The 25,059-nt window shown below is 43.1% G+C and overlaps 1 protein-coding gene across 1 annotated transcript; it reads right to left on the bottom strand.

The window, feature by feature from the left end:
* Positions 1-79: 79 nt before the first annotated feature.
* FYTTD1 (forty-two-three domain containing 1) lies at positions 80-23,841 on the bottom strand. The gene is made up of 9 exons (XM_073359124.2): positions 23,593-23,841; positions 18,443-18,574; positions 12,751-12,896; positions 8,951-9,063; positions 6,187-6,283; positions 4,967-5,031; positions 3,860-3,934; positions 2,784-2,910; positions 80-949 (listed from the first exon to the last, which is right to left on the bottom strand). Exons 1-9 carry the CDS (start codon positions 23,834-23,836, stop codon positions 854-856), a joined length of 1,095 nt encoding a protein of 364 aa, XP_073215225.2. The 5' UTR covers positions 23,837-23,841; the 3' UTR covers positions 80-853.
* Between the last annotated feature and the right edge of the window lie 1,218 nt (positions 23,842-25,059).

Here is a 25,059-nt window from a genome sequence, read left to right as displayed (position 1 = left end):
AAAGGGACACCAAACAAAAATATTGCATTAAATTTGTGAAAACCTAACAAAGGAACAGAAGGGTAGAGTTTAAACAAAATGCAAGAGAAAGTTCCATTTACTGAGGAGGCAGATACAATATGAACAGCTGCAGTACAAGCTTCTCCCACACTGCCCAACCCTGACTTTGAGGGACCACTTTTAAGGATGAGTAGTATAGTCTTCATGCCTGTTAAGTATCTGGCCTCTCTGACAGTGGTTTTACTTTTTCAAATGACGATGCAAAAATTTTAATCTCCAAGGGGAAAAAAAACCAACTTGTGTCAAAAGCACAAAGAATTACAACCAAACCCCTATGAAGGAAAAGGAGGCGGCTATGTCTTGAACAGAAATACTCACACTCAGGCTTTATGCCAAACTGCAATCTGGAGGGAAGCTTTCTGGCAGACTCTCTGCCCCTCTGAAAAGAGAGGTTTGTAATGGAAATGTTGACACAATCTTCACTACAGCAGGATTTGAGGAGCAGATATTGAATGTCACTAACAAAAATAGTTAACTTTTGCCTGCCATTTGTACTTGGGCTGTGAGGGGAACTGAAATAAGTCTATTGCCTTGATCACCAGCTGGGGTTACACAAAATCTGTTCAGATCAGAACACAACACCACTTACCAAGCCGATCAGTTGCCCCATTTTTGCCTAAGTCATTGTGTCTTTTTACTATTAAAAGTAAAATCAATAAGGATATTTAGTTGTGTCAGCATCCTAACAAAAAGTCTGGAGAACTTCAGTGACGTATGCTATACTCTTCTGACCACTTTCATCCCAGTTTCTCAGATCGGTGGAGTCTTTATATATGTGTCCTTTCCACAGCCTCTAACCCACTGTTACAAAACGGCTTCCTTTGTTCTGAGACAGGGCTGTTCTTTGTTCCTTGAGGATCCCAAAGCGCTCATTCAAAGTCATTCCAGTCTGTAAAACAAAATCATTTCATAATAGAGCTTGCAAAATATCAGACTGATCTGTTACAATACCAAAGTTAGGACAATGAGTATCACCCCTGCCTAGTTCTGCTCAATCAGATTTTTTTTCATCCATACTGAAACAGGCATCTAAGGGTTGTATGGAAACAAATACTGAAGATTAACTTATCTTGTTTTCCTTCTTTTGCAGTATTTAAAAAAAGATGAGTAGAATATATTAACTCTATTTATATGAGATTCAAGAACATTAATGCAGGTCAGTAAAGCTGAAAACAGAACTTTTACTACACAGATCTGTTCTCCATACATATTAAATTACATCTGCGAACTTCAGTGACTAATACAGGTTTTTACTATTTTACACTCCTGTTGTTTTCAGACTCCACACAGTTGAGAGAGCAAACTGGATTCTATTCTAACAATTCACTTATTGCACTTTGTTCACAAGAACACTTGCAATATTCATTACATGCGATTCCCACAAAGCAAGATTTGATCTGGAATCACTGAAAGTCATACAAAACAACAACGACATTTTTATGGGGTATTGTCCCAGTATGATTTTAGTTTCACCACCTGTGACATTGACGAGTTACCACCAGTCTGAACTTGTACTTTTGTATTTCCTGATATTCTGAATGTCATTCCTCACCCCCACCCCTTATTTAGTTTTCCTTTTCACTTAAGACACAGCTGTTGCATAACTGTAGAGTGATGTAATTCAGTCTAGCAAATTTGTTAGATACAAAAAGCCCAAATTCCTAAGCCATAAAATGGCACAATTTTGTTTTCCTAAAATGTCAGATTTTGATGTGCTCCACTCTGTAGACCGGGGTGGGCAAACTTTTTCGCCTGAGGGCCACATCGGGGTTCCAAAACTGTATGGAAAGCTGGGTAGGGAAGGCTGTGCCTCCCCAAACAGCCTGGCCCCTGCCCCCATCCACCCCTTCCCATTTCCCCCCTCAGAATCCCTCACTCATCCAACCCACCCTGCTCCTTGTCCTCTGACTGCCCCCTCGCGGGACCTCCTGCCCCTAACCGCCCCCCCCCCCCCCGGAACCCCACTGCCTATCCAACCCTCTCTTCTCCCTGTCCCCTGACCTCTATCCACACCCCTGCCCCCAACAGGCCCCCAGGGACTCCCACACCTATCCAACCTCCCCCTGTTCCCCATTCCCTGACCGCCCCCAGAACCTCCACCCCATCCACCCCTTGCTCCCTGTCCCCTGACTACTCCCCAGAACTCCCTGCCCCCTTACCATGCCGCTCAGAGCAGCATGTCTGGCAGTCGTGCCACCCGGCCAGAGCCAGCCATGCCGCCAAAGCGCTGGCGGCACAGCAAGCTGAGGCTGCAGGGGAGGGGGGACAGCAAGGAAGGGGCTGGGGGCTAGCCCCCCCGGCCGGGAGCTCAAGGGCCAGGCAAGATGGTCCCATGGGCTGGATGTGGCCCGCGGGCCGTAGTTTGCCCACCTCTGCCGTAGACTCAGGAGCCATGGCACTGCACATAAACAAAAAACAATAACTAAATTCCCAAGGAGATTTTCTTCAATTTTATACATATGCAAAAAAGTTTCTGAAGAGTCATTGTTTTCAATCCTCATCTGAAGTTGAATTAATCAGATTTTTTAATAGGAGGACCACGGAGGTTAGGTACTTGTCCAGAGTAACACAGCAAACTAATGCCAGAACTGAAAGCAGAATCAATAAGCCTAACGACAAGTCCCCTACTTTAGCCCGAGACAAGTCTATTAACAAGGAGCCCCACACCTCTTTTATTTATAATGTTGAATCACGCCAAGTAAGGGTTAGGAAACAGCTTTTACCTGTTTTCCAACACTGTTGATATCAAACTGCAAAGTAACTCCTTTGGGAATCTTCTTCTCTTCTGGTTGCTCCTTGTTCATTAGAAATGGGGGCATAGGAATACGAGTTAACCGTGGCTTCTGGGAACTGAAAGAAGACTATTTTTAAAATGGCACATTGAATAAAGGTTGATGTAACAATAATCAGGTGTTACTGTCTACAAAGATGTACTATGAAAAGACAGGAGACCACACCTCCAAGTAAACTGCCAATACCGCAACAGAAGGAAGAATTATTAGAATATGGTTGAAACACTGACTGGATAGTTGGGAATGTTTGATTTCAAGGAGGCAGAGTATAACCATTCATCCTGTCACTGAAAACTATCTATCCGCAGATTAAATGGGCTAAAAAGCAGGGAGGGAAGAAGAAGAGAGCCAGTATTTTAAAATTAAATATTTGCATATTTATTTTAAACCTCTAGCACTATTGATATATAGTGATTCTTTACTGTCAATTTTACAAGATTTAGCTATAAAGAGCAAGGCTGGTGCAGTTCCCTTTTGAGGATAGGTACCTCTGACCAAAGGTTTGCTCAGAGTTCTGAAGCTGAACACTAAGAATCTTAATATACAGCTGTCTTGTCCAATTTACAAAAAGGAACACAAGAATGTCTGTCTGATTTAAACTCAATTCTACAGTTATCTCTACAAACTAGGGAGGATTCAAGTACCAATTCCTGGACATTCGGTCATTCAAGACTTGGTGAGGGAAGGAGAACTCAGCCTAGTTATGATGGGGTAGAAGGTGTAGGTGAAAGTTTATCCACTTAGTAATTCTAAACTGCCACAAAAACTTTTCAATTTAAGCCCACACCAAGCTCCTAACTGAGGAACCTCAAAGTGCATTCCAACAATTACACATTATCTGAACACAGATTGAGAAACAGAAAGGGCCTGATTTTGCAAAGCTTCCATAGACAGAACTCCCAATTCAAGCCACTGGGAACTGTAAGTATGAAGAACTTGCTACACTGGGCCCAGACACAATACCTGGAGTTATGAAGGAAGAAGATTGTTTGGAATGTTCTACTCACACTGGGGATGGGATTGCTCCAGGGTTGTCAATAGATACAGTCAGAATTCCTCCATTTGTGGTGGAAGTTCGCCATCTAGTTTGAAAGCATAGGAATCACTTATGCAGGCTGAAATTCCAGTGTACCATTTGGGCTTCACATGAAACGCACGTTCCTGACTAGCCACTATTTTAAAAAAGTCTGTCAGAACTCTAGAGTTTTCAGAGTATAGGGTGGTATACCAAGACTACATACAACCAGGCACAAGCTACACATCTATATGGACCACTAGCAGACTGAGCACAGGCCTTTGAAGCCACTAAATTGTCCAACTATTCAGAGCAGCTCCAGATGACATTGGTGAAGAGTACCAACACATAATCCACCCTAGCATTTCAATAATTGCTAGAGCAATGGTGGAAGTTTCTGAAAATATTGAGTGCAGATAAGACCAGGTAGGTCCATCAAATCCAACAGTGAGTCTGAAATTCTGTGACACATGCTGCTCTCATATGAGCTGTCTATTCTTCCTACTATAGCTTGCAGCAATCCCTTTTGCTTATCCATGAAGAGCCTGGGAAGTGGAGATTCCGTCTTTCCTCAGAGACATGTCTATCTTATCTCCCTTTTCACACGTAGGCCTGGAAAATGGCTGGTCTCACTGATTTTAAACTGTTTTACAGGCTCTGGATTTATAAATTTGGTACAGTAGCTGCTACATCGACAGGAGGGGAGAAACTGCTGTCCTATATAGAGCCTAAATTAAAGTTTTAAAATGATAGAGCCTTGGGAGCAGAGCTTATTTAGTAGCTCTGAAATTGGCAATAGATCCCTCATTCCTGGGAGCATCTTCTGCAAGTGATCCTTCCAGTTAAACGAAGAGTTGCTGTAAAAGCAGGAAGGTAGGCGGGAAGAAGGGAGAAAAGGATGAAAAAAACTGTTTCCCACCAAACACATAGTACATCATCCAAATTCACGTCACTACTCAACTCAGAAGCCCACAAGAGAAGGTTCCAGTTGCCACAACAGGAGCAAGTTACAGTACTCTGGATACAGCAGGACTAAAGCAAAGCAGTTTAAATGAATAATCCCTTAACTGTAGCTCTTCAGCTGAAATATGACACTTACTGGCGAGTTCTCTTTGTTGCCTGATTATCCAGAAGTTCTTCTACTGGCTGCACTTGTGCCTGCACCTGAAAACACAGAAAGATGTGTACAGGATTTGAATACTGTTACACTTCCTGATCTGGCAGCGTGAGGTTTTAAAACAAGTATCTATGAACACATCCAAAAGATGTGTACCAAAAACAGACCTACAACTGTTCAACTGCGGACAGTCACCTTAGGCCCCAGAAACTCATATTCCCTTAGAGCATAGGCAATTTTTATTAAGGGATTAAAATAAAATATATTTGCCAAAAAATGTAACCCAAAAGACAAGACACGGAGGAGAGAGATTTTATCCAGAGTCATAAGGACCAGACAGGGTGGAAACTTACCCACACACAGGGTTGGAATAGAGGAGAGAGATTCACAAACTGGGATGTGGTGAAAAGAAACTTACTATAAGAGATTCTGTATCTAATGTCACTGAATCCCCCTACCAGTCTGCAGTTTTATCACATTTGGATTGTGTTTTTTAATCTCCACTGCTGCAGTCTGAAAAATCCTCACTAAAGCAAGTGACTCCACATTGACCCCTGCATCTGTGCAGAACCCCACTGAAGTAAGTGGTGCTCATGTGTACCCATGCAGTGCCAGTTGCAGTTAGGGCTCAAACATATAAAGGAAAAACTTAAAAACCACTTCTCTTTACATTCTTAGTTATTTGACTGTTACTTATGAGGCTGATGGTTATACATATTTATTGTTAAACCATATAAATCTATATCAATTCATGATTTAAGGCTAAACAAATCTGCAATTCTGAAGCTTACTGCTTTCCATCCTTCAACTAAAGGCAACTTTAAAAGCCCATACATACCTTTAAACAATTTACCTTCAAGAAGCAGCTGCAAGCTTGCCACTATCCTGAAATACACACCCCAATTCCATGCACCTCAGAATGATTCAGCTGTTTTTGGGGTACAGAAAGACTCACATACTGCTCTACAAGAAATCTTTAACTCAAGATGGGACCAGGTTTGTTCCTGGAATGGTAAATATATGGTTCCAAGATCACTGGAAGTGTTGTCTTTTCAGAGATCAAATAAAACACATCAAATGAGTTTATTCAGAGTTGATCTAGATAGTCTGATCCATCAAATGGGGGGCTGAGGAAGAAAATTACATTCATTTTAGAACCTAGTGCACAGTATTCATTTTATTTAAGAAAATTTTTACTGTACCTTCAGCCCCCTCCTGAAGAGGAAAGTTGCTTGACGCATGTCTTTCTGCTGGTTTAGTTTATTTCCAATTCTGGCAAAAGTGGATGGTATATTACTCCTGTAACATTTTACAAAATAAAACCAATATCATTATCAAAAACGTCTATGGACAGCCAATTTTTAGAGAAAAATAGAATACTGTGGATAATGGAGTAAAGAAGCAAAAGTCTCATATTCCCCAATGCATCACTAAGAAAAGTCACACCCTAGCTTCATTTAGAGACTGAGCCTTTCAACTTTGTTTGTCCCAACTAAATATTTAAATGGGATAGAGCGGGTTTATTAAATCTACATTTTTCTTTTAAAAGACACATGGAGTTGTCACGACTACAGGGAAAACCGCACCTCAGACCACTTTTTAGTCTCTCTCTCAGGTGCTCCCTTTAGGTGATAGGCCTGGCTTCCTGCACCTCATTTTGAATGGAACCGCCCAGTCCAAACACACTCAGACTGGATCTCTGGCCTACAGTCCCCCTGGTTCCCAAGCATGTTAATGACACAGGGGTAACTTAGGTTCGACACCTGTAAGAGTTTCTCTCTTCAGGAACCTTTGCATGAGCACAGAAACAGTGTCTTCAAAATAAAGCATTATTTATTCATTCCTCAAAAGGTATTTAGGAAAATGGGCTAACAATGAAAGTCCTAGATGCATGCCTCCTTACCTATGTTTAACCTTTCTATTCATAGCTCAGGGACATCCAGCTTATCCTCATATCTCAGAGTTGATTTGGGAGAGCCCATCTGTTCTGCTCAAAGCTGCGTACTCCCGCGTCTCTGTGACCATCAATCTAAACATCAGTTTTTCCTCTGCTGACAACTGACTTCCCCTTTTTCTCCCAGGGTTGCATTGCTCCCTCTGGATGTGGAGGCCCCCCAACAGGTCCAAAGTGAATGGACTCAGAGAGGCTCACAGAGAGAGACTGGTGTGCTGAAGGCTCAGAGGTGTGGCTGCAGGAGGAGGCAGTGCCTAAGGCTTAACCCCCTGAGAATGTGACCCCCCAAGGAGGGCTGTCACACTGAAGGAGGTTCCTCCCAGAGACCGTACGGAGCCAAGAGAGCATGGGTCCTGTGAGTCTGTGACAACATGGTAGCAAGGATGGTTGGCAAATGCACCCTGTAGACGATTAGCAGGTAGACAGCAAACTCGTTGCTTTGGTCACAGCATCAAAATGAGGGTAAGTTACCTCTCCCATGTGGAGATGGGCAGGGACTAACCCTGGGTCCCACACTTGCTTGGCTACCTTGCTTGTAACAGCAAGCAACACACCATATACAGTACTTTGCAAATATTAATCCTTCCAAAACCTAATAATTACGTAGGGGAAACAGAGATTCAGTGCAAAGAGGTTAAGTGGCTTGCCAAAATCTACACAAATCTGTCTAAACTGGTTTCAAATCAAGCATTCCCAGCTCTCCGGTCTTGTGCCTCTCTGCAATGTGTCCTGTTTAAATGGTGTTCCTTGAGAGATTAGTATACCAATATAAGTCAATCTTTTAATTTAGCTCTGCCCTCTAGAGAGAAAACTGCCTATTTTTAAGTGAGAGATGAATGATAATAAAATTGTTGAAGTTGTTTTACCAAGTTATTATGCTCTAATTGCCAAAACCATTTTGGAAGACAGTAGCAGATTTTTTCTTTTTTTAATGATGGAAATCTGGAGACCTCCAAGAACATCTACTAAGTTACTTACTCCTGAACAAAATGGGGCGATATGGAAGGGGAGGAAGGAAATCAATTGACGAACAAAGATTAGGTTGATTTCCTTAAGTGGAACCAGCCCAGCTCTCTAATGAAGTGTGTGATACATCCAATATTTGGATAGAAATAGAAAGTAGTCTGAGAAATATTCTACCCTAAAACAAAAATTTAGCCTTATGCATCTCATGACTCCACAGTCCACATATTTAGCATTTCCACTTGAACAGGACAGTAGAAGTACCTGGTTTATTTTGGCCGAAACCAGAGAATCCCTGTCCACATACAAGAGTTGGATGGACAAACCCCCAAGTCATTTGACTCACAATAGAGTGAGACTACACAACATACATTTTACGCTGCAAGTTACTTACTCTCTTGCAGCCTTTACATTAGAAGGCCCTAGTCTCAATGGAAAGTCTACAATTTTAAACATAGTATTCAAAAGGTGAAACAATAAGTGTTTCAGGTGTCCCTAAACCTCTGACTACCAGGAGCTGGGACTGGACAACGAGGGATGAATCACTCAATTGCCCTGCTCTGTTCATTCCCTCTAAAGCCTCTGCCACTGGTCACTGTCAGAAGACAGGGTACTGGGCTAGATAGACCATTACTCTGACCCAGTATGGCCATTCTTAATTTCTTAAGTGAGCCAGACAATTAATGGGATTCACACCAGTAGCTATGGGACAAGGTTTAATATTTAGTATGCACCTAAGATTCCATGTATTAACCATTTTTATAGAGCTGGAACACTTGAGCTACATGCATATTAAATGAAGGTAAGTACCAGGTGTAAGTGAAGAGAGCTGCTCCCTAACAGTTCCAGGAAACAACTGATCCCATCATCAGGGAACACAAATCAGGGTACTGCATGAGGGCTACTAACTGTACAAGATTCTATCCTACTACTGCTGCCAGTCTTAGCTCTCTTGGTCCCAAGTCAGCACTGCCAGAAACAGAACTCCTCATCATTATCGAAGGGATGAGCTGGAAAAGGCATCTCAAAACAGCAGTTAGAAATCTCACCTCCTGTTTAATGGGACAGGCCTCCTGAGAGCTGGCATTTGTTTTCTCTGCAATTCAAAAGGCCTCTGAAGGGTCATTTTCCTTTTCAAGACTGGGTAGTTTCGCTGTGTGTTCTTTAAAAATAAAAAAAGAATTAAATATCCAAGTAATAGTTATTTAGATGGTGCCCTTTCACAACTCATTCAAAGTTAATGATATCAATCTAAATCAGTGGTTTTCAAACTCTTTTTCTGACGACCCAGTTGAATCATAGAATATCAGGGTTGGAAGGGACCCCGAAGGTCATTTAGTCCAACCCCCTGCTCGAAGCAGGACCAATTCCCTGTTAAATCATCCCAGCCAGGGCTTTGTCAAGCCTGACCTTAAAAACCTCTAAGGAAGGAGATTCTACCACCTCCCTAGGTAACGCATTCCAGTGTTTCACCACCCTCCTAGTGAAAAAGTTTTTCCTAATATCCAATCTAAACCTCCCCCACTGCAACTTGAGACCATTACTCCTCGTTCTGTCATCTGCTACCATTGAGAACAGTCTAGAGCCATCCTCTTTGGAACCCCCTTTCAGGTAGTTGAAAGCAGCTATCAAATCCACCCTCATTCTTCTCTTCTGCAGGCTAAACAATCCCAACTCCCTCAGCCTCTCCTCATAAGTCATGTGTTCTAGACCCCTAATCATTTTTGTTGCCCTTCGCTGGACTCTCTCCAATTTATCCACATCCTTCTTGTAGTGTGGGGCCCAAAACTGGACACAGTACTCCAGATGAGGCCTCACCAATGTCGAATAGAGGGGAACGATCACGTCCCTCGATCTGCTCGCTATGCCCCTACTTATACATCCCAAAATGCCATTGGCCTTCTTGGCAACAAGGGCACACGGCTGACTCATATCCAGCTTCTCGTCCACTGTCACCCCTAGGTCCTTTTCCGCAGAACTGCTGCCTAGCCATTCGGTCCCTAGTCTGTAGCGGTGCATTGGATTCTTCCATCCTAAGTGCAGGACCCTGCACTTATCCTTATTGAACCTCATCAGATTTCTTTTGGCCCAATCCTCCAATTTGTCTAGGTCCTTCTGTATCCTATCCCTCCCCTCCAGCGTATCTACCACTCCTCCCAGTTTAGTATCATCCGCAAATTTGCTGAGAGTGCAATCCACACCATCCTCCAGATCATTTATGAAGATATTGAACAAAACCGGCCCCAGGACCGACCCTTGGGGCACTCCACTTGATACCGGCTGCCAACTAGACATGGAGCCGTTGATCACTACCCGTTGAGCCCGACAATCTAGCCAGCTTTCTACCCACCTTATAGTGCATTCATCCAGCCCATACTTCCTTAACTTGCTGACAAGAATACTGTGGGAGACCGTGTCAAAAGCTTTGCTAAAGTCAAGAAACAATACATCCACTGCTTTCCCTTCATCCACAGAACCAGTAATCTCATCATAGAAGGCAATGAGATTAGTCAGGCATGACCTTCCCTTGGTGAATCCATGCTGGCTGTTCCTGATCACTTTCCTCTCATGCAAGTGCTTCAGGATTGATTCTTTGAGGACCTGCTCCATGATTTTTCCAGGGACTGAGGTGAGGCTGACTGGCCTGTAGTTCCCTGGATCCTCCTCCTTCCCTTTTTTAAAGATTGGCACTACATTAGCCTTTTTCCAGTCATCCGGGACTTCCCCCGTTCGCCACGAGTTTTCAAAGATAATGGCCAATAGCTCTGCAATCACAGCCGCCAATTCCTTCAGCACTCTCGGATGCAACTCGTCCGAGTTGAAGAAGACTGAAGAAGAATCTTGAAGAAGATTGTTGATGCCTGTGACCCAATGGAGCTGGGAATGAGGGGTTTGGGTTGTGGGAGGGGGCTCAGGGCTGGGGCAGAGGGTTAGGGTGTGGGGGTGAGGACTGCAGGGTGGGGCCAGGTATGAGGGATTCACGGTGTGGCAGGGGTCTCTGGGCTGGGGCAGAAATGCAGGAGAGAGACAGGGCTCCAGGCTGGGGGTGCAGGCTCTGGGGTGGGGCCGGGGATGAGGGGGTTGGGGGGTGCAGGAAGGGGCTCTGGGTTTCGGGGGGGGGCGCTCAGGACTGGTGGAGGGGACTGGGGCGCAGGGTTACCTCCGTTGGCTCCCGGTCAACAGCAAAGAGGCAGACTTCCCACCTGTCCTGGCACCGTGGACCACACTGCACCCCAAAAGCGGCCAGCAGCAGGTCCGGCTCCTAGATGGAGACATGCAAGCAGCTCCACACAGCTCTCGCCTGCAGGCACCGCCCCCACAGTTCCCATTGGCTGGGAGTGTGGAGCCGGTGCTTGGGGCAGGAGCAGTGCACGGAGCCCCATGGCCCCCCTGCCTACAAGCTGGACCTGCTGCTGGCCGCTTCTGGGGCGCAGCGCGGTGTCAGAACAGGTAGGGACTACTAGTTTTTACTGGATGGCCACCAGGGTCCCTGGGTGCTGAGCAAGGCGACTCAGTGCCATGCATTCCCAAACTTTGAAAACCACTTATCTAAATGTCTCATGGATTACTTCACTGAAGCTGATGGACAGATTTACACCATCAAGAGAATTACCTCTTTGTTATTAAGATTACTTATTCCCTTCCTCCAAGCCCTCCCTCACCAAAAAAAGTAGTCATAATCTAAATTTGACCATCTGTCCAAGACCTTGTTACAAGTTGTAATTTAGAGAATATACTTAAGCATAACTTGTATACCTCTGAAAATATACACTACAAGCAGTTCTAGGATCCTTAAAGAGTCACCATGGTTTCAGCAAACTTTGTTAGATGTTACATCAATTCAACCATACTTTCCTTAGTGTTGATTCTCCATGTGTAAAACACTTCCCTTCCTCTTATAATTAGCTTGCTGCTCCTCCTGCCTGAATCCTTAAGAATATCACTATCCACTGTGATGTCAAGGATCACTTCCATAATTTTGATGAATTCCATATTCTAGCATACTTGCCACATGAGACGAGCACACCGCCTGGCCTAAGTCAACTCAAAATTAGAACCTTGCTGTTAAGTTTAAAAAAAAAAAAAAAAAAATCTACTACATTTGTCAAAGACTTGGTATATTCAGTCTTGGACCTGTGCCAGACTATTTCTGCTAGACCAAGCAATCAGTAACAGATTTAGAGTCTGCTACCTCATGGACTACCAGAACTAGATACAAGTTCTGTATGCCATTGTAGAGAGAATCTCAGGTTTCATATGGCAGTTTTTTTCTGTTCTTAACTTTTGCACATCACAAGTAAGCAGAGGTTAACAGCCACATTCTGATTACTTTTGTTACTCCCCCACCTATACTTGTTCTAGGATTTTAATCACTTCAGAGATGATTATTCCAAAATGCCTTCACTTCATATGATACAAAGCATTATATTCTGGCTTTAAGTGTTTGGGATTATAGCTCTAAACTGAAGTCAGATCTGAAGTAGGGTGAAGGAAAAGCTAGATAGTATTCAGAGTTAGCATTTAAAATTAACATTTTAATGTAATGTTAAGGGCTAGAAACATTGTTGTAACAGTATAAATGCATTCAGGTCTAGTAAATCTTTCAAAGAACTGGTCTTGGACATGTTATCATGACAAGATTTGCAATACCTAATTTAACACAGATGTGTTTTACCAGATACTTGTGTTACCATTATACTATAAATACATTTAGATATTTTAAAAACTAGTCATTCTAAAATCTTTTACAGTCTGCTTGTCACACTAATTATTCACTTCTTACTTTAGGAATAACTCTCCCATTGCCAAGCACAGACAGTTATACAAGGTACAAAAATTATATTCCTACCTTCTCACTAAGTGGTTGTCTGTTCAGAGGACTAATCCCTCCACGTGAACCTAGCACTTTCCTCGCTGCCAAGCCAGTTATAACTCCATAGGGACGCTTCTTCCCTGTTGCCCTCCTTCTGCGTCCCAAACGGTTCTTACTGAAACCTACAGTGGAAAAAAGAAGCACTACTAAACTGTTTCAGAAAGACACCATAGCCTATAGCCTTGGGCACATGATATTCAGTGACTGCTAGCTACTCAGTTACAATGTAAGCTGTGAAACAGACGTTTTCAAAGCATGGGGCATGCTGCCCTAAGGGGGTACAACAAGGTTATGGGGGGGGGGATGCTGAACAAGTGGGTGGGGTTCTATGCAGATTGTTTCGCCAGGATCAGGCTCCCTGCCCATCTTGCTCCCCCTCTGCTGCAGCCACAAAGTGGCAGTCACCCTCTTCTGGGGAGGCAGACACGGACTCTGAGTGGGGGGCTGCAGGCTGCACCCTGGGAATACTGCCCTTTCCCTGAGAGACAGAGACCCCTGCTGGCCCCAGCCCTTCAGCACAGCCTGAGGGCACAGAGCCCCATCCACATCCCCTAATGGATAGGGCCTGTGCAGGGGAAGCAGACAGGACCACGCTGAAGGGCCCGGGGCAGTAGGGTATTGAGTCTGGTGGAGGGATGGGCAGTACTCATGGGCTGCAGCCTTCTCTTCCCCTCCTGACCCCGGCCCTTCAGCATGGTCTCATTTGCTTCCCCGCACACGGGGAAGGGGGACAGGCAAGGAGCCAGGTCCTGGCAGCCAAGGCCACCTGACCACTATAGAGAATGGAAGGCTTCCTTAACTGCTACATGGTGAGTACCCCCACCCCCTATTGTACCATTACTTAAAAAGAGGGAGACATGCATGGGACATCAATCTCTGAAGAGGACACAACAAAAGAGTTGGGGAACCTCTGTCTTAAAGCAAAAGCTATTAGCCTCATGTTACAGATAATGATGCTACATCACATAAGTCAGTTCAAGGTTGGCCTTAAACCAAGAAGATAACTGAACCAACTCCCAATATGGACCATGCAGTTTTCCTGCACTTCATTGATCCAGCGTGTTGAGAACTCTATGGCAGAGACAATCAATAGGCCAAATCCGGACTGCCAGATGCTTTTGAATGGACCCTGCAATCTTTTAAAAATCACAATAATGATAAGTAAAAATTATTTTCTTCTCTGGAGTCTGGAACTTGACTATACCTTGACAAAAAATAGACTACTCCTACTCTATGGCATTTGTCCAGAAACAGTGTTGTAGGATGAAGATTCCACTGTTGGGTGCAGAGTTCCAGGGAACCAGCAGCACCCCATCCGGGTCTATAAACAGTAACTATATCAGACCATAGCCAAACAGCACAAAATGGCATATTTTTATTTCAACTTTCTGATCATACAGCAAGCAACAACAGTTTGGAAAGTCCCAGCTTATATAACAGGAATTACACTCAGGTGCGATCTACACTGACAACATCTACCATCCTGGAGGGCCCAGCTGCAACAGCAGGCTCCACAGCAGGATTCTAACAATTTGGTTTTGTGCTATAAGTGAGACAGAACCACATTTTAACCATATTCTTAAATAGCATTACACCCTGCGAAGACCAAGATTAATAGGATTTGAGAACACAAGTTGGTCTCCCTTCTACAGTAATGACCAAACCTTGCTCTGTTTTTGCTCTGTTTTAAAGGGGAACACAGACTGTTATATACATGTTCAAGGACAGATTTTTCAGTATATAATGGACTGGACATTAGAAACCAGAGGTAGATCCCTTCATTTTAGGTCAGCAGCACCTAAAGTACTGTAGGTTTCAGAGTAGCAGCCATGTTAGTCTGTCTGTATCCGCAAAAAGAAAAGGAGTACTTGTGGCACCTTAGAGACTAACGAATTTATTTGAGCATAAGCTTTCGTGAGCTACTAAAGTACTGTAGTTACATCTGACCAAGGCATGGAGGATTGTCTCAAAGTGACTTCCTTCCTATTAGAAATGGTATGGAAAGCAAAAAAAAAAAAATGGGTGAAGATTTTTTAGACTGTCTTCTACTAACTTCTTCTGCTCACCCCCCACCCCCAATCTCTTGCTCCTCTATCCTTGATGTCCTTCTGAAGAAGCTTGACAGCACATTAAAAGACCTCCAGAAGCTCATTTCTGCTATTCTGCCCATGAATAGCAAAAGATCTGCTGCAGCATCATTCACCAGGTTCCATGTATTCCATGATTCCACAGTTCCAGTTTACAGTATCCACCCCTTGCCTCAGAATTATGCTCCAGAACCTAAGATTTCATTTAAAGTTTCCAGTCCTCATGGTTGTGAAGATCACTTTGAAAAAGTGAAGTGAGTATAATCAATGCAGCAGCTCTTCTTAGTCTGCCAGCTTGAAATAGCAGGTCTGGGATGTATGAACTGTCCTACTCATCTCAAAACTTGCATTTCACAATCATTTTCAATTTGAGCACTAATTATTATATTGTTGATTATTGCATCTGATGCAGCTTTGGAGATGAACTTTGCCTGATGTATTAAGTACAACACTGGACATGGAATATCGGCACTTGGCAACATTTCATATGAGGCTTTTCTTCACGATATTTTCCCCACACACATATCTCTAATTCAAGATATTTAAACACATTTCTAAATTACACAGTGAACACTCCTTACACATTTGATCCAGGCTACCCTAGTAAAAAACCTGAGGCCTGAAACAGACGTATGAGGGAGCATCCACGCTAACTTTTACAAATGTGTAAAATACCTTGAATTGGGGGTAAAAAAAGTATAGTAAAGGCCATATAAGCTGCAGCAGAGCATAGCAAAAAAGGAACTAGATTCAAGTTACTAAGGAATTCACAGTAAGAAAATGTTTAGTCAATACGTTCCTATTTTGGTTTCAAAGGACCTAGGCAATGAGAAATACCCAAGAACCAGATGTGACAAATGAGAATAAGGTCTAATTTTTTTTTATATATTGTGTGATTTGATTTCACTGTTCAATTCAATTAACTGTCTGAATGCAGAGAGTTAAATCAAAGGAACCTGTAAAACGTTTGTTAAAGAGCCAAGCAAGAAAAGTAATACAATGAGACAAAGAAGAGCCTCAGGTATACAGCTTCAAAGGTGTGTTGACATAACAATGGTTTTGCCCTTTCCAAAGCTGAGCCTAACATCAAAGAGTAAATTAAATCCTTATAGAAGCTGAAAGATACACAGACAGACAGTTCGGTGAATGGCCAGAGAGGCTAACTAGTGTGTCAGTGAAAAAGCGAACAGGCTGGGAAGACTCACTCAGAGACAGAAAGAGTATAATGTAAGCCGGAAGTGTGTTTCTCCCAATTCAGAAATGGGGAGTAAGCCGGACCTGCCTGAGTTCTGGATAGAGAGATTAAGTTTAAGGAAATGTGTGTAGGACTCTTGTTTTGTATTGCAGCCCTGTGCACTTTGTACCTTTGGGTGGAAGAATAAATGCTTTGTTTTGAAGAAGTTGTTTGTGAGACACTTTGATCAACTGCTGTCCCACGCTCCCAAATTTGGACCCACTGAAGTAGTCTTGGTTGATATCCAAAGGGGCCGTAACCCAGATCCTAACCTAAGAGTGAGAGAATTGCACAATTCCACCCCAGGAGAGATAGGCTCAAGGCCTGACATCTGTGGGGGTGCACTCAGACCCCAAGACAGGACAGTGGCGCTGCTGGTTCAATTTAACAGTGTCAATAAAGATGAATTAAAAACAATTATTGCTCTATCAAGGCAGAGATATGATATTTAATATTCTGGGAATAAAGACCCCCAAAACAAGATCAGTGAATGGCAACAGTGCATCAATGCCTGAACAATGAGTCAATAAATGAGTAGCTGTTGATATGCTTTGGAGAAGAACTGTTCAGAGCCTTAAAAAGCATCCATGTGAAATGAGTAGGGCTCATTTCCCCACTAGAGGTGATCCTGTCTAGTTGTGCAGGAAAGAACAGTTAGAGCTGATTTTTTTTGAGAGAGACAGATTTCAAATCTGAAAAAGTTCTGTGACATTTGCTTTTTTTAAGCCAGCTCTAGTAATAGTGAATACAAGCCAAAGAGAGTAGTTCCCCAAGAGACTACGGGACTGTCAACGTAACTGTATTTAAAAGTCCAATCTGCATTACTAAGTGCCATTTAAGATACTTGTAATATTTTCTGTTCTAATTTTCATGTTTGCTGTTAACTTTTTCATTTAGCACAGCTTGGTCAGTGAAAGGAGGCTAGTATATTTATGATCAATTTCCAGTCAAAGATACTTACTCCTTCTTATGCACTTTATTCTAATATTTGGGCTACAAACACAGCAGAGGTGCATTTTTAAAGATTTCCAAACAAAATTTATTTTAAACTAACAATCAATTTTATGAGTTAGGTTTGGTTTTCCTACAAAGCCTATGTTTTGGGGCTAAAACACATAACCCATTACTCACACACTATACATACTTAAGTAACAAATCAAACATTTTTGTATTAGCAATTGTCTCCTTTAGTTTCTTACTAAAATTCTGCTGTATCCCTAAGAGACAGCTGCGAGCTTAAGTTAAATTACTTGCTACAAAATGAAAAAATGCAAGTGAAATTTTTAAATGCCTCATAATTCGCTTTAGTGCATCATCAATCAAAAGCTTATTCTTTCATTAGAATTAGACAGTTTAACTTTGTATAGCTTCCATTATCCACAATGCTAAGAAGGTACAAATAGTTACCTTTCAAACCACCAGTGTCACAGCCACATGTCTAGTTAGTGCCTCAGGAGCATCTGAATACAGTCTACTGGAAACATTCATCACTACCAATGAAATCTTTAACAGAATTAGATAACAATGTAGACTTAAAATTTTCAACTGTACACCTTACCTCCTCTTCACTGCCCTCTTTCCCTACACCTCTAGTCCACTGTAACACTGTGGACCTGCAAAGTGAGACATGGCAAGATCTTGTGAACAAAGGAGGAGCTGGAGCAGCTTCTCTCTCAAGCACTCTGATCCGTCCTTTTGTGCATTCTGGAGAGTAAAGAACTCAGATTTCACTAAGTCTCACTTTGCAGGCTTGCTGCATAGAGGCAGTATTCCAGTCTGGAGTAGGGTACTGAAATGCAAGATATGTAGATAGCAGTTGCCTTTGTGAAAGGTCTGATAGGTAGATACAACTTAATTAATGTAACAGTTTGGTTCTGGTTTACAGAAAGTTTTAGGGATTGGCAAGGACTCCCGGTTTCTCCACCTTCAAACCCTGACCATTGTGATATCCCTCTCTCCCACTCCTCAGAAGAGGGTTAGAGGGATGTAGTTCACAATATACTGTCAATACAACTTCCAGGAGAAAGCCGAGCCAAGAGCAAGACTCTCTGACTCCTGGAAGAGGTGCAGTACAGCCACAACTCCTTTTTTCCATAGAAATCTAAACACTGAGCCCACGTGGAAGCACTGACACAGAAAACTTTTTTAAGCGGATCACAAACTAGAGCTGAATTATAACTTTAAACTCCACACATGACAGCATTTGGAAGAGACTGAGTGAACTATTAAGTCAACCCATACTTTTTCATAAAGTACAAAAAATGTTGCTACATGGCTTTACTTAGTAGGTGACATTTCACTGCACAGTAATTATGAGAACTGTGTTGTATTTTTGTAAAGTACATACCTGTCTGCTGTTGGATTCCCCACCTGGTCCCCCTCATCCTGAACTGTCGAGTTCCATTCTGTTGAAGCCTTCTGTTCATTTTGGGGGAATACTGCTTTCTCTCTTCTTTCTTATTCAATTTAATTATATCATCTGTAAAAATAAAGGTTTTATGATACACTTTAGACTTAAGTATTTTAAGTAGCAATAAAATCTTAGGTGCTTTCAGTTAAGCCCTATAGCCCTTACTCAGGCAAACTCCCAGGGTCAGTCTTTTAGGAATAATTCTCAATGGGAGAGTAAAGATGGAGCCAGGGCTACTTATTTGGCCCTTCAGATTTATTGGTGGGGATGTCACCTGCCACTCACTATTCTTTCTAGTATTTCTCTTGCATTAGGTTCTCTAAGACCAATAATGAACATTAAGCTATCCAGTGAAGACTCAGCAGTTAGTAGTGCCCAGAGAGTGGCACCAGTTTTTCTGCATTGTACAATTTTTTACATAGATAAGTTACTATTACAGTCAAGTTGCACTACTGTATTCAGCATAGATATACGAAATCTTCATTTTTTCCATTCTTTTAAGGGCAACAATATTCAAAAAGCCTTACTCTGGGCTTCACAGCATTACTCTCATGCTACCGTTTGAATAATTTAAATTAAACTTTCTCCTAAAACAATAGCCTCATTATACAATGTTTTGCGGAATGCATTTATTTATTTTATATATATATATATATATATATATATATATATATATATAGTGGCTATTTGCGGAAGCTATTAAAGTAACCCAAGTTCTGTAGATCATTTTAATAGCTGGAAATACGTCAAGCATACCATTTTTGGGCTAACTGTATGGAGGAACCAGAAAAATCTACTTCTCAAAAAAAAAAAAATCTGTTTCAAATGAAGTGTCCGGGAACACAGTATAATCAATCATACAAAGTCAGAAAATACCAATATTCCAGAAATATTACTTCTATAATACTGCCTGGTCTATATATTTTATGCTACGTTACAATATTTAATCAGAAAAAAGACAAGATACTATGACATTCATACAAAGCAGCCCAGTTAGCACTGGAATTTTAAGCTTCCAAACATTTATTTAGTCCATTTTAAACACATTTTAAAGCAGATGACCCACCTACCACATCACTTTAGGAAATTTAAAGTTTAAAAAAAAAAGACAACATATTAGACTGCAGAACAACTGACAATTCAAGAATATCTTTGAAAACACATAGACTAAGCAGGTGAAATAATATCTTATTTCACCAACAGAAATTGGTCCAAGAAAAAAGCTTTAGAGCTCCATAGAGCTCTTCATCAAGAATCATGAACTCAGGCCTTGTCTGTACTTACAGCACTGCAGTGGGGCAGCTGCACCATTCCAGCGGTTAGTGAAGATGCTGCCTATGCCAACGGGAGAGCTTCGCCTGTTTGTGGTACTCCACCTCTGCAAGAGGCAGTAGCTATGTCAACAGAAGCCCTGTCTACACCAGGGTTAGGTTGGTATAACTATGTCGCTCCATACCTCGAGGGATGTAGTTATACCAACATAAGTTCCTAGTGTAGACCAAGGCTCAGGCCAGGTCTACACTACAGACCTGTCAGTAACTACATTGCTCAGGGTGTGAAAAATCCACACCTCTGAAGAACATAGTTATACCGACATTAACTCCTCTGTGTAGACAGCGCTATGTCGATGAGAAAGCTCCTCCTGTCAACAGAGCTACCGCCTCTCAAGGAGGTAGATTAACTACGCCGACAAAAGAGCTCTCTCCTGTCTGTGTAGGAGCGTCTTCACTTAAGCACTACAACTGCACCAATACAGCATTTTAAGGGCTTGTCTACACTACTGCTCATATCGATATAATGTACATAGCTCAGGTGTGTGAAAAAGCCACCCCCTGAGCAATGTCAGTTATATCAACCTAAGTCCTGTTGTGTGCAGCAGTACGTTGGCGGGAGAACAGTTACCACCTCTCACAGAGACATAGTTATTATGCCCAAGGATGTAGTGCTTCTAGTGTAGATTAGCCCTCGGGACAGACCTGGTCTTCAACAGAGACATGGGGTTTGTGTCTCATTACAATAATCTCTAATCCACTAACTCTCCTTCATCCTATGACTGCAGACATGTTAATTGGCCACTTCATTTTGAATGGTTTCTTGCAATCTGTTCCACCGACTTCCTTCGGAAAAAATAAAATCAATCTAGGAAAAAAAACTAATTTTGTCTTCCATCATGCTTAAAAGTAAGCTTGATTCTTACAACACGACCATTTGTTGCTACAGAGAAGGTTGTGAATTCCCTAACAGTGCACTTTGGAGATACATTTAAAAATAAGAGAATGACCATGATCAGATTAATCTGCCTTCATTAGTGAGGGAGACTGAGCAAAGATTAAAAATTGCAGATGGTTCAGAGGAATAATCAAAATAAATTAGCAAACTAAAAACCCAGCCTCAGATCAGTAGCAGCATAATATGCGAGCATCAGAAAGGGTTTTAAGCTTTATTGGTGTTGGAGCAGAGACAATTAACAACTTTTCTGACACCATGACAAATATGGGATTTCATATAATCCATGATCCTGCCAACCCTACAACAGATTACAAGCCTTTAGGTGAGGGACAATTGGAATGAATGATTCTATTTTCATGTAAATTACCCCAGTAAGAAATTAAACTGGAGACTAGGGAAAATATGAGGAGAATAATTTCCAAACAAGGTGTCACCCCATGATGGCACATTAGCAGTACTCTGTAAACTATTGCTATTGACACACCCATAGTAAATCATTACCAGATAAAAAACTGGACCCAAAGAGAAAACATTAAAGTGAGACCAGAATGAAACAAACTAGGCAACCAAAATAAGTATCTCCCCAGAATCAGTGTGTATCATAAAACACTATACACAAAAATCAACCCCCTATCCTCCCACATTCCTACCTTTAAGGGAGCCCTGAACCAGTGTTTTATAAGTTTCGCCCAAATGAAGGACTGGGTTAGTCACTTGGCAAAGCCCACTTGATGAGCAATAAAAATGGGCAAATTGTAGCCACCCTCATATTTTAAGGTGACCCGCAAAGAAGTTTTTTGCATCTTCATATTCATAAAGGCAACATGAAGTTGTCGTCCCCGCCCCCAAAGAAAATCTCATTTACATAAAACAAGTCAGGTCGTCTTCTCCCCAGAATTTTGGGAAACTTGATGGTTGGATAACTAACAGGATTAAGACATCACAGATTCAAAGTAAAACTGAATTGAGAAAAGATATGAATTCTTTTAGGCAGAGTGCTTAAACTCAGCTGTTTTGGTTAACTGCAATTAAATCCAAAGTCTCCTTAAGAAAAAGAAAAAAGCTCACTTTGCTAAAGCCTGAATACCCTGACCACTTCAATGGTGAGTTCACCTGTATTTCTGAGGCTCTGCCAATGGGTCAAGCACCAAAAATAGGCAAGGCTGGCCATTGCTAAGGTTAGAGATCCAAACAGCAACTTTCCTTCTGTCAGGGCTCCTTCCCCACTCTGAAGTTTAGGGTACAGATGTGGGGACCAGCATGAAAGACCCCCTAAGCTTATTCTTCCCAGCTTAGGTTAAAAACTTCCCCAAGGTACAAACTTTGCCTTGTCGTTGAACAATATGCTGCCACCACCAAGCGTTTTAAACAAAGAACAGGAACCACTTGGAGATGTCTTCCCCCAAAACATCCCCCCACACCCTACACCCCCCCTTTCCTGGGGAGGTTTGAGAATAATATCCTAACCAATTGCTTACAAAATCATCAAAGACCCAAACCCCTGGATCTTGGAACAATGGAAAAATCAGTCAGGTTCTTAAAAGAAGGGTTTTATTTAAAAAAAAAAAAAAAGGTAAAAATTATCTCTGTAAAATCAGGATGGAAAATACTTTACAGGATATTCAGATTCAAAACACAGAGGATCCCCCTCTGGGGAAAACCTTAAAGTTACAGAAAACAGGTTTCAGAGTAACAGCCGTGTTAGTCTGTATTCGCAAAAAGAAAAGGAGTACTTGTGGCACCTTAGAGACTAACCAATTTATTTGAGCATGAGCTTTCGTGAGCTACAGCTCACTTCATCCGATGCATACTGTGGAAACTGCAGAAGACATTATATACACAGAGACTGCCGTTTCCACAGTATGCATCCGATGAAGTGAGCTGTAGCTCACGAAAGCTCATGCTCAAATAAATTGGTTAGTCTCTAAGGTGCCACAAGTACTCCTTTTCTTTTCACATAAAACAAAAGATAAACTAATCTACCTTGCCTGGCTTACCTCTACTGGTTGCAATATTGGAGACTTGGATTAGGATGGATTAGAGAAGATGGATTTGTCTGGCCTCTCTCAGTCCCAAGAGAGAGCAACCACGTAAACAAAGAGCACAAACAAAAGCCTCCCCCCCAAGATTTGAGAGTATCTTATTCCCCTATTGGTCCTTAAGGTCAGGTGCCAGCCAAGTTAGCTGAGCTTCTTAACCCTTTACAGGTAACAGGATGTGGCCTCTGGCCAGGAGGGATTTTTTTAGCACTGTATACAGAAAAGGGGTTACCCTTCCCTTTATATTTATGACACCTTCTATGGGGGGCAAAAACAGGCCTTTATATAACAACAAAAAAGGGGGCACAAGCCTGGCTCACTGCACTGGGCCTAGTCCCCCTCCCTGAATATTTTCCTTTGGAGGGCATGCCGGACCAGGCCTTCCTCCCTTGGGGGAAGGCTGCCTCCCCCCCCCTTGAGCCAATGGGCCTGAGTGGGACCCCCAGGTCCCCAACCGCTGTGCAATGGGTCCCACCCGAGGCCAGCGGGGCTGAGCCACCGGCTCCCCACCCCCACAGGGGAAGTGGGCTCAGGAGCTGCCCCCTTTCCATGAAGCAGGGAGGGACTCGAGGGACCAGGCCCAACCGCACCCCCCAACCCGCCTTGGACCCGCTCACCGAGCGGGCCCGGCCCAGTGCGCCCCCCCCCGCCCCTGTCCGTGGTCGGGTCCGTGCCAGTCACACGCTGTCCCGTCCGCGTCCCCTCCCCCGTCACACATGGTTCGGTCCGAACGACTCCCCGCCCCCCAGCCCCGGCCCGCGCCCCAAAGGCGGCGGCCTCGGGAGGGGCCGAGGCGGCCCGGCCCGCGGCTCTCCTCACCCAGCGACATGTCGATCTTCTCCAGGCTCTCGCTGCTGGCGCTCCGGGCCGCCGCCGCCGCCGCCGCGGAGAACCCCAAAGGGGTCGCCCCGACACGGAACCCGTTCATGGCCGAGCTGAGAGCCGCCTCCCGTCCCTGACTGAGACAACGGCCGCCCACTCTGCGCACGCGCGGTAACATCCGACCCCGCAGCCGGAGCTGTGGCTCGCAGGCGCTCGCGCGATTAGACGGGCGCGTGCGCATTCAATAATTCGCGGGGGGGGTCTGCGCAGGAGGTCTAGTTCCTCCGGGAAAGACCTGTGGTCTCAGCCTCAGTACGCCCCCTGCAGGTCAGGAGGAGAATGCCAACCCAAAGTAGGCTAGTGACTTCCCAAGGGGCCCATGTGTAAACACCCTCGCATACGACTAAAGACCCTGTGCAAATGCCCCGTGAATGATTAAATACCGCCAATCCAAGCACACGCCTTTGCATGCAACTAAAGATCTCCTTGCTTCAGTGCAACTACTCCCACATGTCATTAAACTGCCCAAATACCATGTGCCCTTGCCCCAGTCTGATCCCAACTGAATACTCGGGTGCAAATATCCTTGTGTGGCCAATTAAGTGCCCTAACACACAGCTAAATAACCCAGTGCACTTCTATATATACCTACCTCTGTGTGCATGCAAATATTATATATCCCCATGGCTCTCTATTAAGGTTTATTAATCTTGCTAAACTAATGAATCATTAATTATTAATTATTATCATGAAAATAGGCATTTGTCTAGTGGTTAGGTTAGAGGACTCTTGGACTCAAGGTATGTGGATTCTAGTCCATGCTCCAGCTTCAACATCCATCCACTGGATCACATTATACCTTTCCCTGCTAAATTGATGAGCCCATTTTTAAATACTTGTTCCCCATGTACATGGTTATAGACTGTAATTAAGTCACCCCTTAACCTTCTCTTTGTTAAGCTAAATAGATTGAACTCTTTCATTCTATCACTACAAGGCAGGTTTTCTAATCCTTTAATCCTTCTCTTGGCTCTTCTCTGAACCCTCTCCAATTTATTAACATCCTTCCTGTACTGTAGGCACCAGTACTGGACACAGTATTCCAGCAGTTGTCACACCATTGCCAAATATAGAGGTAAAATAACCTCTCTACTCCCACTTGAGATTCCCCTATTTATGCATCCCAAGACTGCACTAGCTCTTGTGGCCCACAGCATCACCCTGATGGCTCATATGTTCAGCTGATTATCCATCATCACCTCTAAATCTTTTTCAGAGTCACTGCTTTCCAGGATAAAGTCTCCTAGTCTATAACTATGGCCTACATTCTTTATTCCCAGATGTATATGTTTACATTTAGCCATATTAAAATACACATTGTTTGCTTGCTCCCAGTTTACCAAGCTATCCAGATCGTTCTGAATCAGTGACCAGTCCTCTTAATTATTCACCACTCCCCCCATT

This window comes from Lepidochelys kempii, chromosome 9 (assembly GCF_965140285.1).
Source record: "Lepidochelys kempii isolate rLepKem1 chromosome 9, rLepKem1.hap1, whole genome shotgun sequence".
Lineage (NCBI taxonomy): Eukaryota > Metazoa > Chordata > Testudines > Cheloniidae > Lepidochelys > Lepidochelys kempii.
The sequence above is the reverse complement of the archived record's forward strand: the minus strand, read 5'-3'. Positions and strand labels throughout refer to the sequence as shown.

Excerpts from the sequence above, each read along its gene's own strand:
- FYTTD1 (XM_073359124.2), bottom strand. The coding sequence starts at position 23,836 with ATGCGCACGCGCCCGTCTAATCGCGCGAGCGCCTGCGAGCCACAGCTC. Across the intron at positions 12,897-18,442 it reads GGGAATCCAACAGCAGACAG|GTTTCAGTAAGAACCGTTTG; the intron begins GTATGTACTTTA and ends TTTCCACTGTAG. Across the intron at positions 3,935-4,966 it reads GCAACAAAGAGAACTCGCCA|ATGGCGAACTTCCACCACAA; the intron begins GTAAGTGTCATA and ends CTTTCAAACTAG.